At 38.9% G+C, this 18,010-nt stretch overlaps 2 protein-coding genes across 11 annotated transcripts in view; one reads left to right on the top strand and one right to left on the bottom strand.

Moving 5' to 3' along the window:
- si:dkeyp-23e4.3 (rho GTPase-activating protein 7) overlaps positions 1 to 12,886 on the bottom strand; it is a 44,295-nt gene extending 31,409 nt beyond the window's left edge. The window contains exon 1 of one of the 2 annotated variants that reach the window (XM_058086769.1): positions 12,694 to 12,886. In XM_058086769.1, the coding sequence (XP_057942752.1) occupies positions 12,694 to 12,823 (130 nt within the window). In that variant the 5' untranslated portion in view covers positions 12,824 to 12,886. The remainder of the gene's footprint in view (positions 1 to 12,693) is intronic. The other variant, XM_058086767.1, reaches the window with a different exon arrangement.
- The window catches only part of LOC131138124 (uncharacterized), a 141,042-nt gene that overhangs the window by 17,943 nt on the left and 105,089 nt on the right, over positions 1 to 18,010 (top strand). For all 9 annotated transcript variants that reach the window (XR_009132045.1, XR_009132043.1, XR_009132044.1 and 6 more), the window contains exon 3: positions 5,491 to 5,572. Coding sequence is in view for 5 of the 9 variants with exons in the window: in XM_058086778.1 (XP_057942761.1) it covers positions 5,491 to 5,572 (82 nt within the window). In the remaining 4 variants the exon portion in view is untranslated. The remainder of the gene's footprint in view (positions 1 to 5,490; positions 5,573 to 18,010) is intronic.

Genomic DNA, 18,010 nt, shown 5'->3' with positions numbered 1-18,010 from the left:
TTTTTTTCTTTTTTAGCTGCAGGAGTGCAACAGATTGCTGCACTACCCCAGGACTAAATGTAATTAAAGCATCCTTTCACTTTCAACACTCTGGGGCAACATGAAGGTACCGGAAGAAAGCAGAATGCGACAGTACCATCACAGTAACACAATGCTTCGAAATGAATCCCTATTCATACCTCGCCGTGTTTATCATTTTGTACAGTCATCCCTTGTTTATCGTGGTTAATTAGTTCCAGACCCGACTTCGATAACCAGATTCAATATTAATACAGTAAATTGAATATTTTTATAGTTACATCATTAAAAAAACTGAGTTTTAACATTATTAGAGCTTTGTAAACAACCCTAGTCACCTATATACTTATATTACCTAATATAGTAAACATTAGGGTGGTCCTTATTTTTCAACTTTTGAAATTTCATGCTCTCACCCCACCAATATGAAAAAAAAAACATTTGGGCCAAATTGTATCAATATTGATTAATATTTAGAGGTTGCTCAACAACTTTGAAGTTTGATATATGTTGTGCATATTCAGGAGTTTTCGCAAATTATAATAATTTGTGCAAACATATTTTATTGGTTTAATAATGATCATTAATTTGAGTTTATGACAGCATTGGATTTCCCTGACAATGACGCCAATTTGCATTAATTTTTATTTTTTTTATAAATTTTTTATTGTGCTGGTTTTACCTAGCGAACATGCTGAAAATTATCCATGCAAATATATAATACTTATTTCACCTATTTGGCAATCAGTTCAAACTCACTTCTTACGAAACTAGAGGAATTTGCGACATTTGTGTGTTCGTTGTGGGACTGTATGCTAGAGCTTGGTTCACAGCTGCTGATGCCATCGGTGCCCCTTATAATGATCTTTAATTTCTGCACATCCTGAAAAGGTATGAATAAATTCAGCCAGCAATTTCTAAGGCTGCAGTGAACAAGTTTTCAGGGCACCTGTGGTATTTGAGTGAGGAGCTGATAGCATTAGCCCTTTTTGACCCAGCAGTACCAACTGTTTTATTTTATTTTGCTTTGCGTTCTTAAAATGGTACAATTTCCTCCAAAACGAGCAATTCTGGAGGCCTTGATCAACCTCTAAATATTGTTAAAAAAATTAAAAATTTTGCACAGTGAGTTTTTATTGATATCCTAACACATTTAGAGGGTGAGAGTTGAACATTTCCCCCCAAAAATTTTAACCACCCTAGTAGACATGATAAGCAATAGTAAGACATAACTCACCGTTATCATTGGAAAAGGTCCTTGTAGTATTTCAGATGATTGCGCATGGCGCTAAAATATGCATCTGCGAGCTTTTCTGCCTTTGTTTCCATCAAATTACGCATCTCTTGTGTGCAGGCAACGGCATCGCTCAAGTGACACAAGAAACTATAACTATATTGTATACCGAAATAACTACTTAGCCTCCAATTTGTTTATCCTAAAGACAAGAATGGGTTTGAAACTGAGGAAGAAGGACAAAATTAGCAGGTGAAAGCGTACCACTTCCACACTGAATAATAGGGCATAGTCAATCCTAATGAGGATAATCGGCACAGAGCATGGATGAATGGTCACCAGAAAATGTACAATCAATCCAATATTAATACAGTAAATTGAATATTTTTATAGTTACAGCATAAAAAAACCTATGAGTTTTAACATTATTAGAGCTCTGTAAACACCCCTACTCACCTATATATTTATTTTACCTAATATAGTAGATATGATAAGCAATAGTAAGACATAACTCACCGTTATCATTGTAAAAGGTCCTTGTACTATTTCAGATGATTGCGCATGGCGTTAAAATATGCATCTGCAAGCTTTTCTGCCTTTTCCATCAAATTACGCATCTCTTGTGTGCAGGCAACGGAATCTCTCAAGCGAAATAACTAGTTAGCCTCCAATTTGTTTATCCTAAAGACAAGAATGGGTTTGAAACTGAGGAAGAAGGACAAAATTAGCAGGTGAAAGTGTACCACTTCCACACTGAATAATAGGGCTTAGTCAATCCTAATGAGGATAATCGGCACAGAACATGGACAACATGGTCATCTCGGTGAACATCTACTGTAGTGATATCAACGATTGGAGAACATTTGAAGGCAAGCTCAGATCGTACGCCACCGCGGTCTCAATTTTGATTGCCACTCAGAAGATACTCATCAATCCATAAAAAACATGGATGACAACCTATTTTAAAACAAGACAGAGCTCATGGTTGTGGTGCCCAAGCTGCTGCTTCAGAAGGTTGGAGATTTCCTCCTCCATGTTGACGGCTGTTCAATAAAATCATCTAATGAAATCTACAACCTTGGCATCACCGTGGACTTCCTTTCCCTTTCACACCTAATCAGTAACCAAATCTGCCTTCGACGATCTAAAAAAAACATCTCTCGTCTCCATCCCTCACTCTCAGACTCTGCAGCAGCAGCAGAAACACTAATCCATGTCTTCAGCACCTCCCGGCTTCACGACTCCAATGTAGTCCTGTTGGGGGCTCCCAGCAAAGCCCTGGACAGGCTCCAGTGTGCGCAGAATTCAGCTGCCAGGGTTCTTACTCACTCCAAGCCCTGGCAGCACATCACCCCAACCCTCATCCGTCTCCGCTGGCTTCTGGTCAAGTCCCACATCATCTACAAAATCCTCCTCCTCGCTTATAAATCCCTTCATGCACTTGTCGTAATCCTAGTTTGTAACAAACAAGCTGTAGTAAGGTCGGAATTATGATGAGCTCATTGTCAACCTGTGGAGCAATACATGTCATATTTTGATGCGTGTTTATGAATAATAGCATCCTTTCAGGAGACAAAAACTTAATCAAATAATCAAGATGTCCAAATCATTCATATAAATTATGTGGTCCCAATTTGGAATACCGTGATGAAGCAAATCCATGTGTCTTCACTAATAGAGACGATGACTTACTCCATGCTGTCCAATGTGATCTCCAAGCACAACAGTAACAATGGAGCATTTCGATATAAATAAAGGGAATCTGCAAATTAATGGACTGCCTTTGCGCTCAACAGGAGAACAGGAGCGCTTGTTAACAAACACTTGGCCAGACGGCAGAGAACAGCCGGGTGGGTGGAGTTTCCCACAAGATGCTTTCAAAAGCTGCCAGAGAAAGAGACTCCCGCCAAGAACAAGAGGCACTAAATCTCATTTGCTCCCCTTCATGCTCGTTTCCCCATCCCGCCGTCCTCCTTGTAAAGGTCACATCATCAGCCGGCGCACGATGTGGTACCTCATAAATTACATAACACGTGTTTAACATGCCTAAACGCGTCTTCCCCTAGATTGATGCCTATAGCTTGAAAGCTTGGAATACAATCTTGCTTTGATGAAATATCATGTTTTGGCCTGGGAGATCATTTTTGTATACTTGAACTCTGGTTTGTTGTGATGCTAGCATTTTTTTATGTTTGGTGACCTACATATATTGAATATATTGCCCAATAAATTAACACTGAACTATTATTGTAACATTTTTGAGACCATATAAACCATTAATTCATTCATTTTCTACTGCTTATCCTCAAGAGGGTCACAGGGGTGCTGGAGCCTATCCCAGCTGTCTTCGGGCGAGAGGCGGGGTACACCCTGGACTGGTGGCCAGCCAATCACAGGGGACATATAGACAAACTACCATTCACACTCACATTCATAACTATGGTCAATTTGCTAATTAACCTAGCATGTTTTTGGAATGTGGGAGGAAACCGGAGTACCCGGAGAAAACCCACACATGCACGGGGAGAACATGCAAACTCCACACAGAGATGGCCGAGGGTGATTAATTAATTAATTAATTACATTCATCTCTTGTTTATAAAGGTTAATTGGTTCCAGACCGTCAATCTTTACACTGAATTCCACAACTATTATGCTACGAGGACTTTTATTCCTTCTAAACCTAAGAAAGAGTGGGAAGAAGGACGACGTAAGAAGCCACTAATGTACCACTTCCACACGGAATGGGAGTAGAACCTTATGTGTCTCTTGCATCCGAGTGCTAGGTAGGGGAATTTAATAAGGATGGGTGTCTCATTCATGTAACGTAGTGCTACAAACGACTTGCGGGGTACACCCTGGACTGGTCGCCAGCCAATCACAGGGCACATATAGACAAACGACCATTCACACTCACATTCATACCTATGGACAATTTGGAGTCGCCAATTAACCTAGCATGTTTTTGGAATGTGGGAGGAAACCGGAGTACCCGGAGAAAACCCACGCATGCACAGGAAGAACATGCGATCTCCACACAGAGATAGCCGAGGGTGGAATTGAACCCAGGTCTCCTAGCTGTGAGGCCTTATAAACCAGTGTTATGTAAATATATAATCATAATATATCATAATAGTGCAATATTTCTTTCAATATGTCATCTTCCACTCTGTAAAAATTTGCGTTATGTATTTTCTGACAGGCAATTTGTACTGTCTGTCAAACGTTTGCAGCATTTCTGGAAATGCTGGCATTTCAACTGTATTAAAGAGCAGCGTTTCTTTCCATGAGGCTCTGTATCTTGATGTGTAGTTTTCTTTCCCGGGTGGGAAAACTGGGTTGGGTGGATATGTTTTAGGTGGGCAAGTTCATGTTGTTGGCTTTTATATTGCTCCCATTTCAAATAAATTTGGCATACTGGCTGGTAATAATATTGAATATGAATATTGCCCCACAGGGTTTTGTGGCGTTTGGCTTTGTAAGCATATTTTTTCCCTTTGCTAATGTCTACTGTGTTTGTTACACTCTTTCGCTGTGTGTATGCTACGCCCCCACAGAGACAAAGTGACTGTATAACTGACAAGAGGTCTCACTCTGTTTGCTGTTGTTGCACCTCGGTAAGCAGCATAAAAAAATCAACAATCAATTAATTTATGTCTTATTGCAAGACTTTGAAATTGAATTTTGCCGACATCCCGACTTACCACGAATGAATTTTTGAAGCCAGATTTCTCACCACCTCGACAAATTTTGCCACCAAATCTTTGCTCTGCGAGAGGAAAGTTGAGTAATGAAATGTTTCAGCGAGCGCTTACGTAGCCATTGAGCCAGCTAACTGCAAATGGGAAACGCGTTAACTGCAAATTGAATGTCGCCTAACAGGTGTCCATGTGAAGGAAGGAGCAGGTTGACTTCCTCCAGGGAAACAAAGCAAAAAAAAAAAAGACTAAAAAAGCATCCTTCTTTGTCATTTGAAAACAGTTTGTGTGTGTATGTGTGTATCTTCAGATTAAATAAGACAACTATTCCGTAGGTTCAGCGTAGGTTAGTTGCAACACTACGCGCTACGAATCCCCCCGTGTGACAGATGCCGAGACTATTGGCTGTTTTTTTCAAACTCAAATCCCTGCTGGGCTCCCACACTTCTTAAGTCTGGTGCACTCGACGTGGAAAACAAAACAAATATGTGAAAACAATATCAGATCAACACTTGACATCTTGTCTCACTCTTATTACAGCTGTCGCCGCATTACCAACGTCGGAGTTCGCACCCAGAGCTGAGCAAATTGGATCTTCACGGGAGTCCAGCTTCAATGTACTGTAAGTACCTTTGCCAACTCCTCAGTAAGAGGCTGTCCTTGAAGTCGCTAGATGATGTCATTGCATCATTTGCATATGATGTAATAGATACTGAAGCAAAAGTATTAGTTATGCTAATCAAAAAAATCCAACTGTTATGTTGACGTATCAGCAGTTCTGACTTCTGGTCTCATTTGCGATGTCATCGTGGGTTGCTTGTCTACACGAAAAGTCATATTTTCCTATACTTCACAAAATGTCAGGTCACCCAGAATGCAGTTTTTGTTTAGACCTGAAAAGACCTGAACCTTGATCCTTAACACTCAATTCCTCAATCATTCTAAAACATACCAAGTAGTTTCTATAACATTCTAGATCAGGGCTCGACAATAACGATGTACCGATGTGGCCCGGGGCAAGTTAAAACAAAATTCGGGGCAAGTAAATCCAATCAGTGATATTCCCGTCGGGCACAGTGCACTTTGGCATGCCAAGTTTTTTTTTTTAAAGCGGTTCTTGTTGGGTGTTGGTAAAACACGGACTGCGTAATTCCGGTGGTAATTTGCAAACCAATCCTTTGCAAATCTTGAAATGGACCAATCAGAATCGTTTATTTAGACCGCGGTCCACAGTCTGGGTTTTACCCACACCCGTTCTTGTTCGCGATCAACCAATCAGCGATCGTTTGACTAGGAAAACATCTATCATGGCGTCCCTGCCAACATGTTACTAATTCTTCAACAACTGAAGGAAAACAGGAAAAAGTGATGAAACAGTGCCTCCTAAACGAGTATTTTATTAGCGGCAGCAAATCAAATGATGGCACAGGTGAAAATTGTTGCGTAATTGTCAGCGAGTCGGTCCTCTGACAGGGAATTAAGTTACATTGAAAGTTTATCAGACTTAGTGTAGGGGTCCTTATGACCATACTGCAAATGCTGTGAAGTGATAAGGTGAAACCTCTAAGGTCGAACGTAAACGAGAAGCTGATCAAACTTTTTGAAACTTTTTCACTGAGGAACACAGAATATTGTCCTCTAAGGCTACTACATGGATTTGGTATATTCCGAAAGAAAGCAGTTGATACAAGCAGTTGATGTTTGTTAAATACAAGCATGTGCTATACATATCACTATATTGGCAGTTACTATGGTACCCATTATGTCATTGTATGGTCATATCACATCGTACTTTGGTACGTGACAAAAAAAACAAAAACTTAAACTATATCAGGAAAGCAGGAAGTGAACAATAATTCTTCAACAACTTCTGAAGGAAAACAGCAAAAAGTGATGAAACTGTGCCTCCTAAACGAGTATTTTATTAGCGGCATCAAATACATCTCCACAAATTTTCAGACATTCCTCCAAATACAATGCGTCAGTACTATTATCTGATGAATTATCAGCATATATTGATATATGATATCATTATGGCAGTCTTTTCATTTTACATGGGGCAAGTTTGGGCAAGTAGTTCTCACCTTTTAGTTTTTAATGTAGAGCCCTGTAGATGAAACTGATACCAAGGAGCCTTGAATGTGCAAACATTTGTTTTTTTTTTTTCTAAGGAATGACTGAACCTTTTTTGTAAATACCATAGGTACAACATTGCAACGTTCACTGTGCTAATGTTGGATTCCAGGATCTTGAAACCTGAATCCTTTACATTTCTATTCCATATGGATATTTCCTATTCCACAGCATCTGGAAGTGATTTTTTTTTCTTTAACTTTAACAAAACCTCCAGAAGAATAGTGGGAAACCGCTCCCACTTGAGTCTGTAATAGAGATGGTAAATTGAGTGGGAAAGCAAAAGGTTCATAAGAAAAATGGATGTAGAAAATCAGCGGAAACGTACAGGAAGTCACCTGACTGAAGTGTTTAGGATGAAATCCAGGTAGCCATTAATGACAGGTTTGTTTATAGAAACTAAAGAAGAAATAAAGCTCAGTTTGATCCTCCAATCATCCATCAACCCGCCTTGGTGAGATTTCGCCAGCACAGCCTGGAATTAGAATGTCTTTCTATCGGCTTCCAGTGTTTTTCTCGGTCTTCCATTATTTGTCACATAAAGTGGGTGGGGCGGGTGGAAATGGAACGGCGCACCAGGGCCCCAAGCCTTGGGCTTTTAAGTTAAGGTTTAATGATTTATTTTTATTTTATTGAAATATGTCAGTTATGAAACAATGTCATAAATGTTGAAATAAAACACATTCAATAATAAGTTTGTTTCTGTCAAAGGAAGACGACCTACACCCACTTTGCCATATCTGCCAGGGCTTAGTTTAGTTTGGATTCGCGTCTCTGATGGCAATCGACAGTCAATGTCACATCGGTTCCTTCTGGGACCTTTTGGCTCCGAGCTTCAGTATCATTCTTACATCACTTTTAATCACCGCCAGGCGGCTTCATTATGTAAGAATGTGAAAATCGTTGCGTAATTGTCAGCGAGTCGGTCCTCTGGCAGGGAATTAAGTTGCATTGAAAGTTTATCAGACTTAGTGTAAGGGGTCCTTATGACCATATTGCAAATGCTATGAAGTGATAAGGTGAAACCTCTAAGGTCGAACACAAACGAGAAGCTGATCAAACTTTTTGAAACTTTTTCACAGAGGAACACAGAATATTGTTCTCTAAGGCTACTACATGGATTTGGTATATTCCCAAAGAAAGCAGTTGATACAAGCAGTTGATGTTTGCTAAATACAAGCATGTGCTATACATATCACTATATTGGCAGTTACTATGGTACCCATTATGTCATTGTACGGACAAAAAAACCCAAAAACTATATTAGGAAAGCAGGAAGTGAACAAATGTAACAGTTACTGATTGTAAAAGTACCAGATGGAGGGGTAGGATTGAATAAGCTTTGCTTCTTCCTACTCCTTTTGGACATGTGGAACTGTGAACTGATTATGTGATGCATTCAATTGTAATCTGATGCATGTTCAAATGAAATTAAACCATTACCATTAACATTACCAAAGGTTACGCTAGGTAAAGGTATGAATGTGACTGTGAATGGTTGCTTGTCTCTATGTGCCCTGTGATTGGCTGGCGACCAGTGACCCCAAGACAGCTGGGATAGGCTCCAGCAGAAAAATAACTATGCCACAACATAACACAAAATATGGTTGTTTTACATGAAAAAACAAAAAGTTGAAAAAAAAACGTAACAACATAACATAACTACATCTTTGGGAGCGAGCAGTCAGGTTGGAAAAAAAACTATGAATACGTCTTTGATAGCGACCTAATTCAAATTGTGTGTTTTTTTTTCCTAAAAAGACATAATAATGCTCGAACATTCCACTTCCATGTTTTTGCAGGCCTATTTTTTTGGCTCTATTCCCAATTAAACAACCATTGGCGTGTTTTCATTTTGTGAAATGACAATTTCCCCGACTCCAAAGTACACCAAAGGTAACCTAGAAACATATTCAAAAGATAATTCTCTAACCCAGGTGAAGCATACAGTTCTAATTCCTAATCATAAATTGAGTTTTGAAAGCTTATCCGTCCATGTAGCCTTCAGCGTGACGTTACTAAGCAGAAAAGGGAAAGCGGAGACTTTGCTGAAGAGAAGCAGGATCAATTAAGAGAGGAGAAAATGTGAAACCAGCTGAGCTATCAGCTGTCACACTTTGAATGCAGCCATTCAAAGCTGTGTGTGTGTTGGAAACGATGCGGCCTAAAAATCAATATTGCTTCCATTTGTGGGTTGTCGTCACTTTGTCAGACCTGTTGGCAATCGCTTTAGATTCTTCTTTGGCGTTGGGGCTTCTGGAGACCGTCACCCTATCATATTGCTGATGGCTGCGTGTGGAGGCATGAGATAGAGGTTTAGAGAAAAGACTTTTGTTTGGAGCAGCAGTGTGGGTCAAAGTCCATATTTGGCCTGTGAGTTACAGCAACTTGTTAGCGTTGGCGTAAATATTGAGACGTGCTGATGATGAAGGATGAAGAAAGGACGGGAGAAGGTCCCGTGGTGGAGAGAATTGGAAACAGCGAGTGATTATGGATTACCGATAAATCATAAAACATGGTGCACGGGGGCTGAAGGCACGAACACCAATGAGGTAAATTGTTGCTAAGTGCCATGTTTTGCGGAACATTTATGTTGTGGAATAAATTGGAAAATCAACAAGCTTTTAACAAATCATATTTGGCTAAATTAAGTATGTTTTTTCAGGCTAGTATAGGCAATACTCATTCAAATGTGTCAATGAAAACAATTACATTTTGCTCGAAATTGACACTAGCAAAACATACCAAAGTGCATAAGTTTGTCTAGCAAACATAAGAAAACAAAAGTTCTCATAGAGTAGACTACGACCGAAAATCACGTCATATGTGCGCCCGTTGTGCGTTTTTTGGCACGTAGACCAGCCGTAAGAGCTCGGATGACCGGTTGTGATGTAGGCTTTAGGGGGAAAAAAAAAACACAATAATTTAGTTACTTCAAAGTTGATGACAACATCCACAATAAAAGCTAACAACATTGAGGAATCGCTGACATTCTGATGGGTAGCCAACATTCTCCTCCCAGTTCTCCTCTCATTCTGTGTGGAAGTGGTAAGGCTTTGCTTCTTACTTTGTTCTTCTCCCCAACTCCCTTTCTTAAGTTCGCAATCAGTAAATTTGAGAGGCTAACCCACTAGCTCAGTAGATTGCTGTGCTAGCAGCAGCCGTCTCTATGGTGACTGTAGGGGTGTTATGTCAATTGTACAGGTCTCTAATAATGTGATAACTATGACTATAATGGTAGAAAATATTCAATATATTAATATTGAATACTATTTTAGGATATTCACTTAACATGGCGTGGTCTGGAACCAATTAACTACAATTTGCGAAATGTTATACTGTGCTGTATACTTCTGCTTTTTTAACTGTCCGTTAATGACATCATCAATCCCATGTAAGTCAATTTTGCTTGTCTGAGACAAAAAACAGCCAGTTGTAAGAGCTCGGATGACCGGTTGTGATGTAGGTTTTAGGAAAAAAAAAAAAAAACTTAATAATTTAGTTACTTCAAAGTTGAAGACCACAACGCGAAAATCACGTCTTTTGTGTGCCCGTTGTGCGTTTTTGGTGTTTTTTGGCACATACATCAGCCGTATAAGCTCGGATAACCGGTTGTGATGTAGACTTTAAAGAAAAAAAACACAATAATTTAGTTACTTCAAACTTGATGACTACATCCACAACAAAAGCTAACAACGTGTCATGTATAGCGAACATTTCAAAACATGCTCTACATTGTTTCAAAATTTATTGATGCATAAAAGCCTTATGCTAACTAACAGTCTTGGGAACCTCACTCCGTTGACTTTCAGATACATGAAGTTATCACTCCAAAAGTGGAACTGATCATTTTCACATTTTGGGAAATAAACCGCATGTCAGTATATTAGAAAATAGCATTGTGCTTTAGCTAAATTTCAGATAAGCAGAACTGTTTTACTCCTGAAATACGCCAAGTGAGACCATTTGTCTCTCTTTGACTTTATGACGTGATTATTATGAAGCGCAGCATTACATAACTGGCCTCTCAGCCAGTCGCTGAGCGTGATGACTCATGACATCGTGTGTTAACTTTAACACATAACCAGCGGTAGGCTGGATATGGGATCGACTTTCATAGGAACACCACAAGGCAGAACCAGCTGTTGGACATGGATGGTAAAAATATTAAAACACGGGGTAATTTCTTTAGCTGCCACTCATATTCCCGAGCCTTCACATTCCAATCTCACATTTACACCTCAGACGCCCATATGGCTGCAGCAGGCCGAGGTTAGTTACGATGCTGTGTTACCGGGTCACCTTGACATTGAACAGCCAGTTCAGGGAGGTAACCATCCATTAAATAACGCCCCGAAACAAGCCCCTCAAACCAAAATGCAGCTTAATCAAACGCATATATACAAATTACAGCTTCAATCAGTTGTGAAACCACCAATCTGTCTGTGCTGACTGTGCAGCATTATTGGAGGATTCGGTGCTTAATGCTCATCAGTACTAGTGTGATGGAAATGGCTTTTTAAAATGAAATGAAATAGTGACCTACCAACCATTTATGGAAAAATACTACCTGACTTCTAAACATGAAATACATATTTAGTGACAGTTATTTTCAATGGCCGTACCGCAGGATGCTTTTTAAAAAAAAATAACAATAAATGATCACAATTTTGTGGTTGACTATGGCTTATTATTGGTCAAGAAAATCCTTCTTCTCCACTCAGTTTGAAACAATTTCATAAGTTTAGAATAAGTACTTGTTTTCTACAGGTTCTACAGCTTTACTATGCTCTATCTATGAAAATATTCCAAATATTTAAATAATTCACTCTGAGAGATTGTGTTTGGAACTAATGAACGCTGATAAACGATGTACCACTTGCTATATTTGATTGGATATTGGTTAGCATCATTAAAACACAATTGAATTCAAGAAATAACTCCTGACAAAACAGGAACATTATGTCCGGGTGGTGTCTCGTTGGGACATCATCTTTGGGAACAGTCACATCTTCAATGAAGGTGAAAGTAACCTTAAATGTTCATTTATCCCCTTCATTAGTCGTTTATATTCATCTAGAATGTTTAATGCACGTAAAACTTCAATTGTAAATGGTAAAAATATGTTATGTATGAACATTTTTGAGAGTCAAACACGATGACATCATAGACAATGGCAATGTAGATAACGTTCCGGTAGCCATTTTGTTACCGACTTATGCTAACAAAATAAACATAAAAATACATTAAGTAAGGCTTACGCAGTTCATTAATAACGTGATAATGCTATATTGTATGCTAACCATGTATTGACGCAAACCGAGGCAAGATTTTGGTGTAAATTTTGTACTCTAACCGAAAAACATGTTAACCAGGACGAATGCTAACTGAGGTTTCACTGCATTCCAACACACCAAAGACAGTATAACAAATGGATACACTACATACATAGCTTACTGACAATGGAACCGTAAGGAAAAAAATGTAAAAATGGATGGCAACAATATAAATGTATAGAAAGAGGAAACCGGTCATAACACGCACCCTTTAATGCACAAACCTTTCCTATGTCAACCAGCTGCCCAACCAAGCATTCCCATCCCGACTCACCCCACAGCCGTCTCTCCCTCGTGCTCCTCCAGAAGGCATCCCAAGCCTTATTGGTGGAGACTTTCACATGCTCGCTGAAGGATCTCCTCAGCGGAGTTTTTAACGCCACCGTCGCCGTCATCTCAGCCATGTTCCGTGTTAATTAGATATTCCCGGTGGAAAGCGCAGTGGTGAGTTTTGAGGCCATGTGGGCAGCGTTTTTGCTCTGTCACGGCTCATGCTGAGGGTGTCTCTGACCCAGTGGAGGAGGTGGAGTGAGGAGGAAGCAAGGGGGCCCTGACACTTGATGCAAAAAGTCTGTATGTAATTTGTGAAACACCCCTGCTGTCCCTCCCTCTAAAACAGGGGTCTAAAACTCAATTTACCTGGGGGGGCACTGGAGCTAGGGTCTGGGTGAGACTGGGCCACATCAGGTTAAAAAAAAAATGCATTTATTTATTATTATTATTTTTTTCAATGCTTTGGTTCCATTTTTCCACAAGAAAAGCTTTGATAAAACATTCCACTGTTCTCAAATATCTTTATTTTTATTTTTCTACACAACATAAGATGAAAAAAATAAATAAAAAAATAAATAAATATTAATAATAATAATAATAATAATAATAAAACAGCAAAAAAGAAAAACTTAAGAAACCACATATAGTTGGTGGGTAGGGAAATAATTTTTTTTTCAGATTCAAATGAACATTATTAACAGTTATTTAATCTTTAACATGAACATTAATGAAACTTAATCATTTGACCCAATTAGCACGTTAGCAGCATCGTAACTTTAAGCACATGTTTGATGAGCTGCTTCATCTTGTGACTTGTATTTACAGTTTTATTCCAAATAAAGAACCTGTAGTTGGTTTCCTGCCTGGAAATCCTGGCGCTAACCCGAGCTAGCAGGCCCTCAAACAGCTTTAGGCTGTCATTTCTGGGTACATGGTACCATACAGCATCCATATCAAACTCGCACGGCCCACACTAACATTAAACTTTCATATCAAGGCGGGGTCCTTGATTGGCTCGCAGGCCGTGAGTTTGAGACCCCTGCTCTAAAAGATGCTCATACGGTATCAGTAGCGAGGGTTATATTCAGTAAATACTGTACAGTATTTATAGGGAGGTTATTGAATGACCACAGTTTGACCCTGGAACAGATATTTTTACAGTACAGTCATCCCTCATTACATTGCAGTTCAAACATTGCTCCCTCACGTTTTCATAAAAATTTGTCTTGAAAAATATTGAAAAACAAGTTTTCATTCTCCTCCCAGTTCTGCTCTCATTCTGTGTGGAAGTGGTAAGGCTTTGCTTCTTACTTTGTTCTTCTCCCCAACTCCCTTTCTTAAGTTCGCAATCAGTAAATTTGAGACGCCAACTCGCTAGCTCAGTAGATTGCTGTGCTAGCAGCAGCCATCTCTATGGTGACTGTAGGGGTGTTGTTTCAATTATACAGGTCTCTAATAATGTGATAACTATGACTATAATGGTAGAAAATTCAATATATTAATATCGAATAGGGCGGCACGGCGGTCTAGTGGTTAGCGCGCAGACCTCACAGCTAGGAGACCCGGGTTCAATTCCACCCTCGGCCATCTCTGTGTGGAGTTTGCATGTTCTCCCCTTGCATGCACGGGTTTTCTCCGGGTACTCCGGTTTCCTCCCACATTCCAAAAACATGCTAGGTTAATTGGCGACTCCAAATTGTCCATAGGTATAATGTGAGTGTGAATGGTTGTTTGTCTATATGTGCCCTGTGATTGGCTGGCGACCAGTCCAGGGTGTACCCCGCCTCTCACCCGAAGACAGCACCCCCGCGACCCTCTTGAGGAAAAAGCGGTAGAAAATGAATGAATGAATAATATCGAATACTATTTTAGGATATTCACTTAACATGGCGGGGTCTGGAACCAATTAACTACAATTTGCGAAATGTTATACTGTGTCTGCTTTTTAAACTGTCCGTTAATGACATCATCAATCCCATGTTAGTCACCTGAGAGACAATTTTGCTTGTCTGAGACAAAAATCAGTCATTTCCATTCCAAATAAACTTCCTGTTTACACAACCGTTTGGTTCCCCCATTACCTGAACTTGCTTAATGTGTCCCAGCTTCCAGTGGGAAAAGGGAAATTGTGAATGAAGGCATTTAGTGGTTATTTCTGCTCTGTCTTACAGTAAAATGCACTTGTGCAAGTTCCAAACTCAGCAGAAGCCAAAAGTGAGCATTCCAGTGGAAGTTTCAAGCAGACACAGGCATCAATTTCATAATAATTTGCATAGAAATACAATAATATGGATTGTATTTGGTTTAGTTGTGCACAACATACATAAATGCCTGCTTCATCACTTTCATGAGGGGTCTTATGGCGCACTAAATTATATTATTATTCAAGAACGGCGTATATGAAACTTACCTTATCTGTCTAAAACACTTCCATACAACTCCTCCTTCTCCTTGATTTGTGTATAATGCATCTGATCTGTCCGTCATCAAATGTACACGACTATGTACGCCACATTGATTTATGAATGCACACTTTGGAGTCTCCATGTAGGATATAAGTGACTAACAGCTTCATTCTTCATCTTTCCATTAACTGTACCACGACATATTTTACGTCTGCCCTACATTGCTACTAGCATTGCCCTTGCTAAATACCTCATTAGCCGTGAATAGTTAGCCTTTTAATGTCGCAGTAACTTCTTATTCCAGGTCTTTAGTACTCCCGGCTAGATTCAGATATTATAATAGCAGTCCTTGGTTAACCAGACTTCTTGTTTACATTGTTTTAGTTCTTGTTTTGGACCTGAGTGGTCAACTTTGAGGGCAGTTTTCCTGGCTAAGATGCTAGCATGATGAAGCTAATTGCTAGCTTTGTGTGGCTTTGTTAGACATTAAAGCGAAATACTGCCGTTTTATGGATTTATAAATGTCATTTTAACTCTTTGTCTTCTTTTTGCTCTGTTTTAGTTTTATTGTACGTTAGTCGTTTATATTTTAAGGATGATTAAAATATATACAATGATATTTAGTTGGAATATGGCTCAAATCTTATTGGAATAAAGCTAAACAGATTATTTATATTTATAAATATAACTGTTTTTTTTTAAATCCCAGGAATTTAGCACTGAACAAATAATAAACGCATCACAGCTGCTTTTGGTTTAAGACGTCCATATCTTTCGTACTGCCGTTTTATTTATTTACAAATGTAATTTTAACTCTCCGTCTTCTTTTTGCTCTGCTTTAGTTTTATTGTACATTAGTTGTTTATATTCTAAGGATCATTAAATTTTCCACAATGATGTTTAGCTGAAATAGGGTTCAAACCTCATTGGAATAAAGCTAAACAGAAGTGTCCGAAGTCAAGATGTCCGATATTGGCTTTTTGGCTGAAAACCGATATACTGATATTGTCCAACTTATTTTCCGATACTGATATCAGCTGATACCGATATGTGTAACATGACATATCTCCTGTTGTGGAATGAATTTTGGAATTAATTTTTTATATCGTTTTTTCATGATCGGGGAAAAAAGTCAGATACCGATCTCAACCCATTTTTATGCTAATATCAGCTCAAACCAACAATTATCGGCATCCCTAGTTAGAAGTATTATCCAGATATGATCCAGCTAGCACATTTTGCAGCATTTTATTTGTAAATATAACCCCATTTAACAATATCTCCTTCAAAGCTGCTCTGTTACTTTTTTAACAGTCACAAGTTTACGCCTTTCAGCCTTTATGAGTATTTGCCCTTCCTTGTTCTTTTTTAAAATATATATCAATTTGACAGCTCTCCAACAAATAACTGCAGTTTAATTGACTCACACTTCTCCAGTTTATGTGCAATATCATGTAAGCACAACCGCAGAAAGTTGAGTGTGCCTCACACAAAAGTAGAGAGACGGGAGGTGGAGAAGTTTGTGCACTGACACCGAACTGAACTCCTCTTGAACTTATCCACAATACAGTCACGGAATTTACTTTTTTTTTTTTTTTGCAATTTTTGTGAAGCTCCAAAATTAGTCATCTTGAAGGCTCCAAGCTGTCTTTTCCATCTTTAATATTATTATTACTACTCTCCCTTTGCTTCCAAAAAAAAGTCTTTACACTGCAGATTCTGTGTGAAAATCTAGACTTATAATGAAAGCTTGATCAAGTCACTCTGATGAAACATTGAACGACTTCAATGCTCCATCTTCATACTGTATTTGGCGACAGGAAGCAAGCGGCCTCCTCCTCTTCCTCTGCAGGGAGACACGTTTGTTTACCCTTCAAACAAGATCTAAATTAGTTGCATCTCCAGCATTTAATTAAATTGCGCTTAGCAGCACACGCGGACTGGAAAAGCTGAACAGCATTTCAACAACATGTATCATTTCAATGTATTTCCATTCAGTGAGGCTAATGCATACATCCGCATGAAGTAGAATAGTGCATAGTTGGCTATCAATTTGAATTGGATTGGATGAAAAGATATTATAGATGCCGAATGTAAGCTAATACCTGAATCTTTGTCATGATAACACAATGAAATATGAAACTGACTTAGGTCTATTTGTGTTCAAATGATCCACATTTTTCCACTTTGCCATCACCGGTACCCTTCTGTGGTGCATTACTCCCAAAGACGCTCAACACAATTGTGGAATTAACCTATGATCTATTAATCTTATCTACTGTAGCTACAGGAACTATATATATATATATATATATATATATATATATCTATATATATATATATATCTATATTATCTGTCTCTCCGTCTATCCACTGACATTCCCATCCTGTAAAGCAAAATGTCAGTGCTGCTATACTGTAAATTGGATCTGGAGACTTCATATACTGATAAGAATGACCCATAAGAGGCTGCAGCTCGACTCGTTCTTTGATCCCCAGACCCAATATCCTGGCCGGTGTCAAGGTAGGGATCAAGGGCGAGCTTGCAGTCTTGCTTTAGAGCCAATTAACACCACCTGCTGATCAAATATCACACAGCGTGTCAAATGTGGAAATGCTGGAATCCATTCTGTCAGCATGTTCACTGAAACCAGGAAAAGAAAAAGGGTTACCTCACCACCAACTATCGGGAAGTTCTACTTTAAGCTCTCAAATGGTATTTCCGATATTTAATTTTTTACCAAAATATGTGTAAAACCAAATTCTAATGTTACAGTTGGCAACATAAAGTCATTAAAAACCATCAAAACACAGACCCCATCGGAAAAAGACAAAATGTTGTTTGTAAATTTGAAACAATTTACAGCCAAAAAACACAACATCAACCCTTGTTTTTTGTGGTCAATTGGGTCC

Source organism: Doryrhamphus excisus, chromosome 11 (genome assembly GCF_030265055.1).
Source record: "Doryrhamphus excisus isolate RoL2022-K1 chromosome 11, RoL_Dexc_1.0, whole genome shotgun sequence".
Lineage (NCBI taxonomy): Eukaryota > Metazoa > Chordata > Actinopteri > Syngnathiformes > Syngnathidae > Doryrhamphus > Doryrhamphus excisus.
This window is presented reverse-complemented; position numbering and strand designations above follow the sequence as displayed.